This window comes from Mytilus edulis, chromosome 10 (assembly GCF_963676685.1).
Source record: "Mytilus edulis chromosome 10, xbMytEdul2.2, whole genome shotgun sequence".
Classification (NCBI taxonomy): Eukaryota; Metazoa; Mollusca; class Bivalvia; order Mytilida; family Mytilidae; genus Mytilus; species Mytilus edulis.
Genome location: NC_092353.1, coordinates 71,087,836 through 71,099,974, shown reverse-complemented (window position 1 = coordinate 71,099,974; position 12,139 = coordinate 71,087,836). Strand labels below are relative to the sequence as shown.

Below are 12,139 nucleotides of genomic sequence, written 5' to 3'. Positions count from 1 at the left end.
GGTTTTATTTATATTCATAAAAGTTCATAACTAAAAAAGTGACCTTTAGTTTTCTCATCAGCTTTATTTTACGTTGTCATTTCCGGCCTTTATAGCTTGCTATGCTGTATGTGCTTTGCTCATTGTTGAAGGTAGGAGAACAACCTTTAGTTGCTAATTTCTATGTTATATATTCTCTGGTGGAAAGTCGTCTTATCAGCAGTCAGACCACATCTCGTTATATTATTTCTATATTGAAAATATCTATAAACTAGAGGCTCTCAAGAGCCTGTATCGCTCACTTGATTCTACTTGGGTTTTTGAAATCATATAAAAAAATATAAAATTTGGCTAAAAGTAACAACACTTGGCCAGCACCTCATAAGGAAAGGAACATTCATGCTATGTTTGATTTCATTCAATTCAGTGGTTCTTTCGAAGAAGACTTCTGTATGCATTTCCCATAGTGTCCTATGTTAAACTAAGTCCCCCCACTGGCGGCCATCTTGGATGTTGCAATGGCGACAAAGTAACAACACTTGGTCAGTATCTCATTAAGAACATTCATGCTATGTTTGGTTTCATTCCATTCAGTGTTTCACTAAAAGAAGACATTTGTAAGTATTTCCCGTAGGGTCCTATGTTAAACTAAGTCCCCCGCTGGCAGCTATCTTGGATAATGGATCGGTTACAAAGTAAAAACACTTGGTCAGCACCTCATAAGGAACATTCATGCTATGTTTTGTTTTATTCCATTCAGTGGTTCTCTAAAAGAAGTCATTTGTATGCATTTCTCATAGGGTCCTATGTTAAACTACGTCCCTATGCTGGCGGCCATCTTGGATGTTGGATCGGCTACAAAGTAACAACACTTGGTCAGCACCTCATAAGGAACATTCATGCCATGTTTGGTTTCATTCCATTTAGTGGTTCTCTAAAAGAAGTCATTTGTATGCATTTCCCTTAGGGTCCTATGTTAAACTAAGTCCCCCGCTGGCGGCCATCTTGGATGATGGATAGGCTACAAAGTAACAACACTTGGTCAGCACCTCATAGGGAACATTCATGCCATGTTTGATTTCATTTCATTCAGTGGTTCTCTAGAAGAAGTTCAAAATGTAAAAAGTTAACAACAACGACGAACGACGGACGCCAAGTGATGAGAAAAGCTCACTTGGTCCTTTGGGCCAGGTGAGCTAAAAAGGGGAAAAAATTACATACAACATGAAATTCTTAAGAATACCCAAAACAAACACTACCAAATAATACAAAACTGATTTATAGCACAATTTATTTCTGAAAACCACAAACTTGGTGGAACTTCCGTCTTCTTAATCATATCATAATTTGATCACACAGCACGCAATTTCAATCCTGGATAATTCTATTGGACCCTTTCTATAGGATCATCTATCTGTTGATGTAGCATTCCCAGCATCTCTGATCTCTAACCATTTATTACATAATTACTTCATCTGTCCTTTTTATCTTTCTTGTCATATTTAAAGGAAAGTCCACTATTAGCAAGTTTATGTGCAACAAGTTTATTTATTTGATAGTTTGGTTCATCATCAAAATATTTTCTCCAGTCACCAACTCCATCTGGAATAAAACAAAAACCAACATGAAAGAGTAATTATACTATCAAAAAACTAATCATTTCTAATTCAATTGAAACACATATCCAGACCTGTGTCCATGCTTTTGTACTTACAATTATCGGACAATACTTTCTACTTTTGTTAAAGCAAATATACCTTTCGGTATCTTTATGGTTTATTGTAATGATACACACCTTTTAAAATTTGAAGGCTGAAAGTTCATTGGCTGATATAATAATTACCGGTAGTCATGTTTTCTACACGAAAAAGTTCTCAAGACAGAGTATGATCTATAACATTATCAAACTTTTTTGTATATAACTTTCACAAGTACAGTTTTACTTTCTGTTCAAATCTATTTGTAAAGGTGGTACCTAACACTACAGGCATGACACTGATGACAGGGAGATAACTCTGAAAAATCAGCTAAACGTTTCAATAAAACATTTCAATCACGTTGTATTGCAAAGAAAATATTAAGCTTCTCACTGATCAAAGTTAGTGTTTGTTAAAACTGCTATATATCCAACCATTTTTTTCTGAGAAAGTGATTGGTTCATTTTTTTATTTTTTTCAAAGGGTCAAAGTAAATATTTTGTCAAATTTTATGAAAATTGAACAAGCCAAATTAATTTTAATCAAGATGTTAGGTACCACCGTAAGTACTAAGGTTATACGTCTTAGTCAAGAAAAAATTAATCTTTGACCTTTTTGAGTGTTCAAAAAAGCCTGTTTGTTTATATATACTCTCAACCGTATTATATTTTTGGCTGTGTAAACTTTTAGAAATATCACTTTTCAGGATACATGTATGGTGCACAAATGAGTATAAACATTTCAACAATTGATTTCAGTAGGTTCCCCTGTAACTATGACATTATTTAAGACTCACTTAGTTATAGAATTACTAATCAAAGAATTCAAATACAGAAAAATATTTAACGAATGAAAGTTGACCAAACAACACATGAAATCACAAATGTAGGTAGCGCATGAGTTAGTTAAATTTGATGCAATTGTATGACATCAGAGTCCCTGAGTGAAATATCGAGTTTATTTCACATTGAAATCACAGCAATTCATTGTAGCCAGTGTGATAAATTTCAATAACAGGTGCAGACTTTTAAAGAGGGTTTTAATCCAGGAGAAAGGGACCCGGTTCTAAATAAATGTCCCCATTCAAATGCATTGATCTTTTTCTGGATCTGTCACTGAATAACTAAGATCAAGCTGACAACTATCATTCAAGGAATATCAAAAGTTGACAAAAATATATTTAAGAAATAATTCCTTTATGTCATGCTCTATGCTCATTTTAACATGGGTAGGCATTATATTTGTCGATATTTTACACTGAGCGTTAAAATGTGGTCAAATATGCCTACCCATGTTAAAATGAGCATAGAGCATGACATGAAGGAATTATTTCGATTCTAATATGACAAATACAATACATTTATAGGTCGAAGCGTACGAAAATACCGTAAGAATGTTTGGCTGTTCCAGTGTCCTCCCTGAGGAGTCTGTATATTACATTTCATATTTGATAAGTTTAAAAACTATGAGCAGGGCAAATATATATGTTGTTTGATAAAAATATATAATAAAAGTTTATGTTAGCTGCTTAAATGTAAATATTTAAAAGGAAACGATGGAAATAACGTTAATATAAACAGTAAGTCTGTGCGCATGTGTCAAACATATTTTTTGTGCTCATTAGAACACGGCTTTGTTATCAAAGCGTTATAAGGACGTCATATTAGAATTCATAATAAATCCCAATCTTGCTGTATAAACAAATGTTTACCTTTCATGATATCAGATTGTTCATTATCTTCTTCTCCAAGATGCCATTTATAGCTGACTTGTTTATTGTTTTTCATGTTTTCTGGACTACAATGACTTAATAAAGTGTTAAGATCATTATTTGTCAATTCTTTGTTAAGGAACTGTGCTATCTTCCTTATACTGCCTTCCATGTCCTGAAAAAAGAAAAACCAATAATACCTGTATTTGTGTTTTTCTTAAAATAGACATAGTAAGATGTGGTATGAGTGCCAATGACACAACTCTCCATCCAAGTAACAATTTATAATAGTAAACCATTATAGGTCAAACATAATTTAACATATGATAAAGTTGCTGGGCTTGTATGGGGCAACTTTCAATTGATTTCTATTCTATGTTAACTTTAGGGTAGACAGCAAAGATGTCAGTCTGCTCAATATAATTAGGAATATTGATTGATTATTGTGTGTTTTTTTATTATGGCATTGAGTATGAATTGTTGATAAAAGTATTTGTTACCTACATGTATAGATATTACATTTGGAATAAATATATGCTTGATGTCATAGGTTCAATGTAAAAGTACTTTAATTTGTTCACTCCCCTTAGCTTACACATTTCATTTTATAAACATACCATTTGGTGTATCTGTGCCCTTATACATAATTACCTCACATAAGTCTTCATAGGTTATAAACAGAATATTTGGATCATCTCTAATTTTCCAGAATTCCAGTACATGCTGCCACCATGGGGCATATCCAACTTAAATGGAAAAAAAACCAACATTAATACGATATATTTTTTTCTCTTAATAAATACAAAATAAATACAAAATATTTAATATAAAAATTTATTCATCTTTTGAGTAAAATTATAAAATTGTTTTACTGATAAATATGATAGGAGTATAAAATAATTTTAACAGATCAGTGTTTTCCTGGAAATATTTTGAATGGATGATTGAGTGTGATAGACTGGTAGGGTTGTGGTCTTACAATTTTAGGATTAGGGAAAGCTTATACAAGAGTTACACATATCTCATATTGTAAAGGATGAATAGTTGATGCCTAAAAATTATGGGGAAAAAAACCTGAGAGCATATTTGTTTGGTTGCTCAAATTGGAAGTACCTGTTTTTTTACAACAAAGTTTCTGTGTTCCAGAGAGCTCTAATATGCAATGGAATATATGCTAGAGTTTCAGCAAAGATCAGAATAACAGTCAGAGCTCAAACATAAATAATCATGATAATTCTAAATCTGCTTTTGACTCATCATGCTCATAGAGGTCTTATTAATTTGTAGATTCAAAGATTTTTCTCCCTTTAATTTAGGCCCATTTATGACTTCAATAAGTCAATTAGTGTTAGACAAGAAATATTTGACCTAAATTAAAAAGTTGCAAATATTGACTCCAACAAGTCGATAAGTTAAAGTAAAAAACATATATTGCAGGCTAGGAATTAGTGGTTTTATTTATGTACATGATGTATGTACTTCTTTCAAGGGAGAGGGTAGGAGGGTCCTGATCCGGAAATCCTGGGCTTAAAAACATGTAATCCTGAGGTCCTGAATTTAAAAAAAAATAAAATCCTGAAAATCGAAAAAAAAGTATTCCTGGATCCCGAAAGGGTCAATCCCAAAATCCTGAATAAAAAACACACTATCCAGGAGTCCAGATAAAGGTCCTATCCCCCTCTTTAAAACATGTTTAGTGAAATCTATTTTTTTAAGTTTAACTGACCATACCTTTATTCCTGATAAAAGCTTTCACAAATGAGTTAAAGTTCTTGTCAAAGGTCTTCAGCTGCTTACAGAAATGATAATTAGAAACCACAGTGTCTTTAGGATTCCTGGCAACATATATCACCTAAAATTGAAATAAAAAAAAAATATAAAAATTTTCAGCATTTTCAATTCATAATAATATATAGTGAACAGACAGCAGAGGTAAACAGGATGCATATTGTAGTTCTGAAGACAATGAACTTTCGATGTTATTTTTAAACATGGTGTAAAAATCAGGATAACCTTGACACTGTAAAATATGTGAAGATAACCATTTTGCCTTCTACATTGTTCTATGCCATCAAAATTTATTCAAAGATTTAATTAGGAGTCCCTACATGCAAACTACATGTAAGCAAGCATAATGTACAAAACAATGAAGAAACATTTAAATATAGATTCTTACGTATACATAACAATTTAGTACTAGTGGAATCTAGGTTTTATTGAGATAGTTAAAATTCAATAATTCAACTATCAAGATTGTATAAATCTGATAATCCATGAACAACTTTGTAAGAATTTGTTTCACTAATGATTATCCAATAAATTTTCATTTTGATCAAGGAAAATCCCTTTTGAGTGCATGCTTTCCACATTTCTTCTTTATTAGTCGAGTTATACAGATGTTGAATTGTCAATTTCTCTAACACCTATTGGCACATTTAGATAAATCCTAATATCTTACCCATGCAATCAAATTCCTTTAAACAATGGGCCCAAAAAAAAGAATTAGAGAAACATGTAGCAATGTGTACTTCAGGAGTCCATTTCACAAAAAAACTTACGACAAAGATTGATCGTAAGTATACTGAATTGTTCATGACTTATGATCAATCTTAATTTAGCTTAGTCTTAAGAAATTTTGGGAAATAGACTCCTGTACTTTCAGTTTAAACATCGTCATATTAAAAAATTAAAAAAAAATAGTACATATGTAAATATGTTAACCTTTGATTTCCTAATTTCCTCTGGTAATAGTTTTAATGGTAAGTGTGTCTTGATCATTCTGGGGGATGGAATAGTAGTTATAGCATCAAGTCCTGGGGTGGGATATTCAAGGTACGGAAATCTGTCATCAATAGAAACAGTTTTAGCTTTTTCTAAATCCATGTTTGAATTTATCAAAAATACTATTTCCTGTATCCATTCTGTTTCTGCAAAATGTAAAATTAATAACTTGATCTCAATTATTTATAATAATATGATCTGTGTCTGATACAAATAAACATGATAAATTATATTAATACATCTATTTACCTACATTGTGACGTAAATGGATTTTTTTCAACTGAAATACAATCATGGAAATTGTCGTCATGATTGTATTTCAGTTGAAAAAAACCATTTACATGCACTAGCATATTAAGGTCGATTTCTATGGGACTCTTTTCATTTTTTAGCAGTTAGATGTACATTATATACCTTCATTTAGATGTACATATACCTTCAGAGAGTGAGTGAGTGAGTAGGCTCAGTTTGTTCATATAAACATGTATGTTTAATTTTGTAAATAAAATTGTCTCATCTACTGTACACACTGTATTTTAGCATGCTGAATGACAGGCAGTCAGACTTTAAATGTGAAACTACAGAAGAAAAAAACATGACACCATTAAGTTTACATACATTTGTACAAAACAAACAAAATACAAACTTTGTCATGTTTGTTAAAACACTTATAATGACTTACATTAGAAAACTATTTCCAAATTTTTTGTCTATCATTTTTGCATGTTCTGTCAAATTAACATGTCAGAGATATCAGACACTAGATGAATTTCCATGCCTTGTTTGATCTTGTTTTGTCTTCACTTGCATGACTTGATTGGCTTCTATCCTGGCAGTTGCAATATGTATTTGTTTATCTAACATTAATTGACAGGGAGTTACAAGTAATTGCGATCATTGAGCTACAACAATGTACAACAAGGGTTATTCACTTGGGAATATTTTAAATATAAGGTTGTTCGAATGAAGCTTCAATTTTCCAGGTCATTCACCACTCCTGCAAAATCATATAGTTTATATATAAATGTGCTAAATGGTCACATTTTCATGCTGCAAGTAATGGGATGTAATAAACAGATGATAAACATATTTACACTTTTGGTATTTAGTTGAATTTTGTCTCTGAATGACCTAAGAACTGCTCCAAATAACTGTATGCCATCAAACAACAATCACTTTTTAATTGTGAAGTCATTTTTTTTAATAGGGCTCTTCACTGTAAGTTTGGCCATATTGGATAAGTGGCATTTTGGAATGAGGTTGAAATAGTATGAAAGTATGGGAAATCCTATGCATGTTTCCAAGCAACTGCTCTGTTTTAATTATGTTTTCCTGTAATTTTCACACCATTTTTTCCTCCATTATGAAAATCTGCCCCTATCCAATCACTATTGTGATGTCAAAGTTTACCATGATGTATGAGGGTGGAAATGCCCTTTAACGTCAGGCGTCAAACAGTAATTTTTTGGCTACCGTTATCGACAAATCGTTATATTTTTACTGTGATTCATCAAAATATCCTTCTTGTGATTTGTCAGGTGTCTCAAATAATTATCGTTACTTTTATTTTTGGGAAAAATAGCATACTTCGTAAATTTCAGCTGATTTTAATTTTATAACCATGATAACCATGATAACATCTAAGAAAGTGTACATTGACATTTTATTGTCATGCACTAAAAATTACCGTTAATGTCATTCGGCAAGAATTTGTACCGTTTTAAAACGTCATGAAGGTACCCCATTTTTGCCCTCATGTATACATACAAAGCCATGTTTACCTGAAAATTACACTCTATTCACAGTACCTGATCTTGGAAATGAAATAACCCAAACATCATCTGGTCTAACTTCAAAATTCTCAAATTTGTGAGCATTGTTTTCAGTAAACTGTGGAAGAACAACTCCTTTAAACTGTATGTAGTGTTTGATAGGATTCCAAGCACTATCTTCAACGTTCTCAATACCCGCAAGACGTCTCTTAATTTTGGAAGACGCTAATAGTCCCACTATAACAGTGCCAAGACAAAATGTACCAACAAAAGCCTTTAGAACCCTCATAAATCGTCCATGGGAAGGATTACTGCTGCAGGTCCTTACACTAGTAACACTTCCCGTCTGTGACTTAAATTTAAACAAACAAAACTTGTGATGAATGAAAGTTCGCCTAGAATGTGTCAATCTTATATGTAACATAAACACAGGATGCTTAATATTCAGTCTTAAAACAGTTTTTAACGAATTTTCAATCATATTTGATTTGGAAGAACAAACCCAGATTGTAAGGAACCTGACAGGAATGGGGATTGACATGAACATATTTAGAACTGTTCGTGTATCCTGTAAATGCTCCATCTGTAAGGCGCACCGCCATTATACAGACTATCATTAATCAATTCCCTGGAGAGAAAAAGGTATATATACATAGACGGGAACTGACATTATGAGGATACTCTTTTTGAAATGTCAAATATATCAATATATTGCAATTCAGTCAAGGAGGTTGAAATATTTAATAAATGTCATCAATGGATCATGCATTAACCGTTTATCTTCTGTTAGAGGATATCAATGCCTTCATTACAAAAATACAGCGGCGGATCCAGAACTTTTCCTAAGGGGGGCCGCTCCAGTCATGCTTCAGTGATTCCCTATACAAGTAACCATTTTTTCCCACGAAAAGGGGGGGGGGCGGGCCCCCCGGGCCCCCCTGGATCCGCCTATGAAATATAATCTTGGTATCTATGATGAGTTTATTTACAACCTATTTCACTGCTGGTGAAGTTTAAATTTCCCGAGGGTACGTATCACCAGCCCAGTAGCTAGTCAACTGACATGAATTATCATCGTTATGGTCATATTTATAGTAACTGCTTACAAAACTTTTTTTGAAATACTAAGGCTTTCAGTGGCGGATCCAGAACTTTTCCTAAGGGGGGAGGGGGGCACTGACTGACCTAAAAGGGGGGGGGCGCTTTTTATATATAATTCGTAGGAACCTGATGAGCGTAGTTAGATCGTGATAGTCGTATAGAGGTTACAGAATAAGCGTGGTGAGAACGTGGTGTAATTGTAGAAGGAACGTCGTAGAAGCGTAATGAGGAAGTAGTAGCATAGTGAAAAGAACAAAAAAATACATTTTCATGCCGCTCATACAGCGATCTCACCACGATCTGAATTTATATTAGATTGTGGTGAACGTGTAGTAATCGTGTGCAAGTAGACATTACAATCATTCAATACAATAATAGTCCGGCGGCTTAGTTCAATATTTTGACACAATTGATCACTTTATGGTCAAAGCATGAAACATTATAGATTGTGAGTAATAATGATGATAAACATTTTTGGATATGGAACCATTTAAAAATATCCATAGTGGCCGCCACAATTCAAATATAAGTATAGTGTGTTGTGATGTTATGCTATTGTTTCAGACAAAAAGGGAGAAGGTTTGAAACCATTTAAACGTTTAATCCCGCTGCAAATGTTTGCACCTGTCCTATGTCAGAAATCTGATGTACAGTAATTGTCGTTTGTTTATGTAATTTATACGTGTTTCTCGTTTCTCGAAATGGTCAGTTGTCCACATTAGGAGTTATTGCCCTTTATATATTCAATTTTTTAACCATTTTCCGTAAATCTTAGTTATCTTTAACAAAAATCTTCTCCTCTGAAACTATTATTCCAAACTTAATCACAATTATCATTGCGGTATCTAGTTTAAAAATTGTGTCCGGTGACCCGGACAACCAACCAAGATGGCCACCATGGCTAAAAATAGAACATAGGGGTAAAATCAGTTTTTGGCTTATAACTCAAAAACCAAAGCATTTAGAGCAATCTGATATGAAGTTAAATGGTTTTTTTAACAATTTGAAATTTGTAAAATTTTCACTTACATTATCTACTGTAACTACTGGGCCAAGTTCATTATAGAGATAATTGCAAGCAGCAAGAATGTTCAGTAAAGTAAGATCTACAAACATACCACCATCACAAAAACACAATTTTGTTATGAATCCATCTGTATCCTTTGTTAAGTATTCACATAGACCAAGGTGAGCGACACAGGCTCTTTAGAGCCTCTAGTTTTATATAGATTAGACCGTTGGTTTTCCCGTTTGAATGGTTTTGCACTAGTAAATTTGGGGCCCTTTAAAGCTTGTTATTCGGTGTGAGCCAAGGCTCCGTGTTGATGGCCGTACATTGACCTATAATGGTTTACTTTTATAAATTATTTGGATGGAGAGTTGTCTCACTGGCACTCACACTTCATCTTTCTATATCTATAGACATGTTGCTTATAGTATCCGATATACCTGCAAAATCATGAAAACTTAACATTGACCAATGAACCATGAAAATCGGGTCATGGTCATATAGACCGCTACCAGACACACATGTAAATCTTACAATTATTCAATATACATGTGATAGTGTTGCTTTCAGTATCTGAGAGAAAAAACAAAAAATATAAAAATTGTCCAATGAACCATGAAAACGAGGTCGAGACAAGATAAAACCTTCAAGTCTGACATATACTCTTTACAATCATTCCATACATCAAATATATAGTGACACTATTGCTTATAGTATCTGAGAAATAGACCAAAACACAAACACTTAACATTGTCAGATGATGCATAAAACTGCGACCACGGTCAGATTATGGGACATGTATACCTTATAAACATTTTATATCCAAATCTAGTTGATCTATTGATAATAGCTTCTGAAAAACGGACTTGACTACGTCTTAATAATATGTTATATATTCTTCTATTTGTCTTTATGACTATTACTTTTACTGTCTAGTCTATTTATTGTGATACTCATTTGACGTGACTCTGTACTTATACATCCCGTCATTGTGTTATTGTTCTATACTAGTTTTTGTATTCTTGTCTTTCATTTTTGCCAATGTGCTTTGTCTTTATGCATTTCGGGGTTTCTTTGATACACATGACGTATCTCTGTGCTTATATAATGGATATCCCGTTAATGTGCTATTGTCTTTCTTTTTTTTCTAGTGTGCTTTGTCTATATATATGCCTTTTTGTCTTTCTTTGATATATATGACGTGCCTCTCTACTTAAGTATCCCGTCAATGTATTATTGTGCTATGGTAAATTTATGTATTCTTGTCTTTAATTTTTGCTTATTTACTATGTCTATATCCCTTTTTTGTGTTTCTTTTGTTACATATTCGTTTGTTTTTATAGTGATTAGGATTATTACACAATGTTGACTGCTGTACCCCTAATTTTGATATTTTTAACTATTTTGTATGTGTAATTTGTTCACACATCGTTGTCAATATAATGGAATTTGATGCAACTCTGATACAAGTGAGAGGCTTAGCGCTGTAAAACCATGTTTAATCAAACATTTTCGACATAAGAAAATGCCTTATACCAAGTCAGGAATATGACAGGAATATGAGAGTTGTTATCCATTCGTTTGATGTAATTGACCTTTTGATTTCGCCATTTGATTAGGGACTCTCTGTTTTGAAACTTCGTAATATCAGGTATTTACAAACAAGGTATGAAGCATCCTGTTGTTTTTTTTTTTAACTTCTGTAATATTGAGCTTTATACAAATATTGTACGTCGCTGCCGCTGGGTTGTTTTCCCCGCCGGGTTGTTTTTCCAGTACCTCGCATTCAGCGACTTTAATTGTTGGTGAGACAAAAATCTTCATTGAGGAGAAATAAATCACTTAAGGAGTCGATTGTAATTTTGGCCCTACCTGTAGATGTTATTTTGTTAGCCATTTCTGCTTTTAACTGTTCTTCTTTAACTGTTTTGTATGCAAATTACGCAAAAATGGATAAAGGACAATAACTCATCTTATGTCTAAATTAACGATATCAACCAGGTTGTTTGACTTATTTGAAGATCATATGTTCTTGAACATTTTTTAACTCATAATGTAACTCTATTATTATGATAGTTCTGCTTAAAAT

At 32.9% G+C, this 12,139-nt stretch overlaps 1 protein-coding gene across 1 annotated transcript; it reads right to left on the bottom strand.

The window, feature by feature from the left end:
* Window positions 1-1,253: 1,253 nt before the first annotated feature.
* On the bottom strand, window positions 1,254-8,506 carry LOC139491799 (sulfotransferase 4A1-like). The gene is made up of 6 exons (XM_071279671.1): window positions 7,977-8,506; window positions 6,109-6,314; window positions 5,119-5,239; window positions 4,039-4,133; window positions 3,388-3,562; window positions 1,254-1,581 (listed from the first exon to the last, which is right to left on the bottom strand). Exons 1-6 carry the CDS (start codon window positions 8,485-8,487, stop codon window positions 1,451-1,453), a joined length of 1,239 nt encoding a protein of 412 aa, XP_071135772.1. The 5' UTR covers window positions 8,488-8,506; the 3' UTR covers window positions 1,254-1,450.
* Window positions 8,507-12,139: the final 3,633 nt, after the last annotated feature.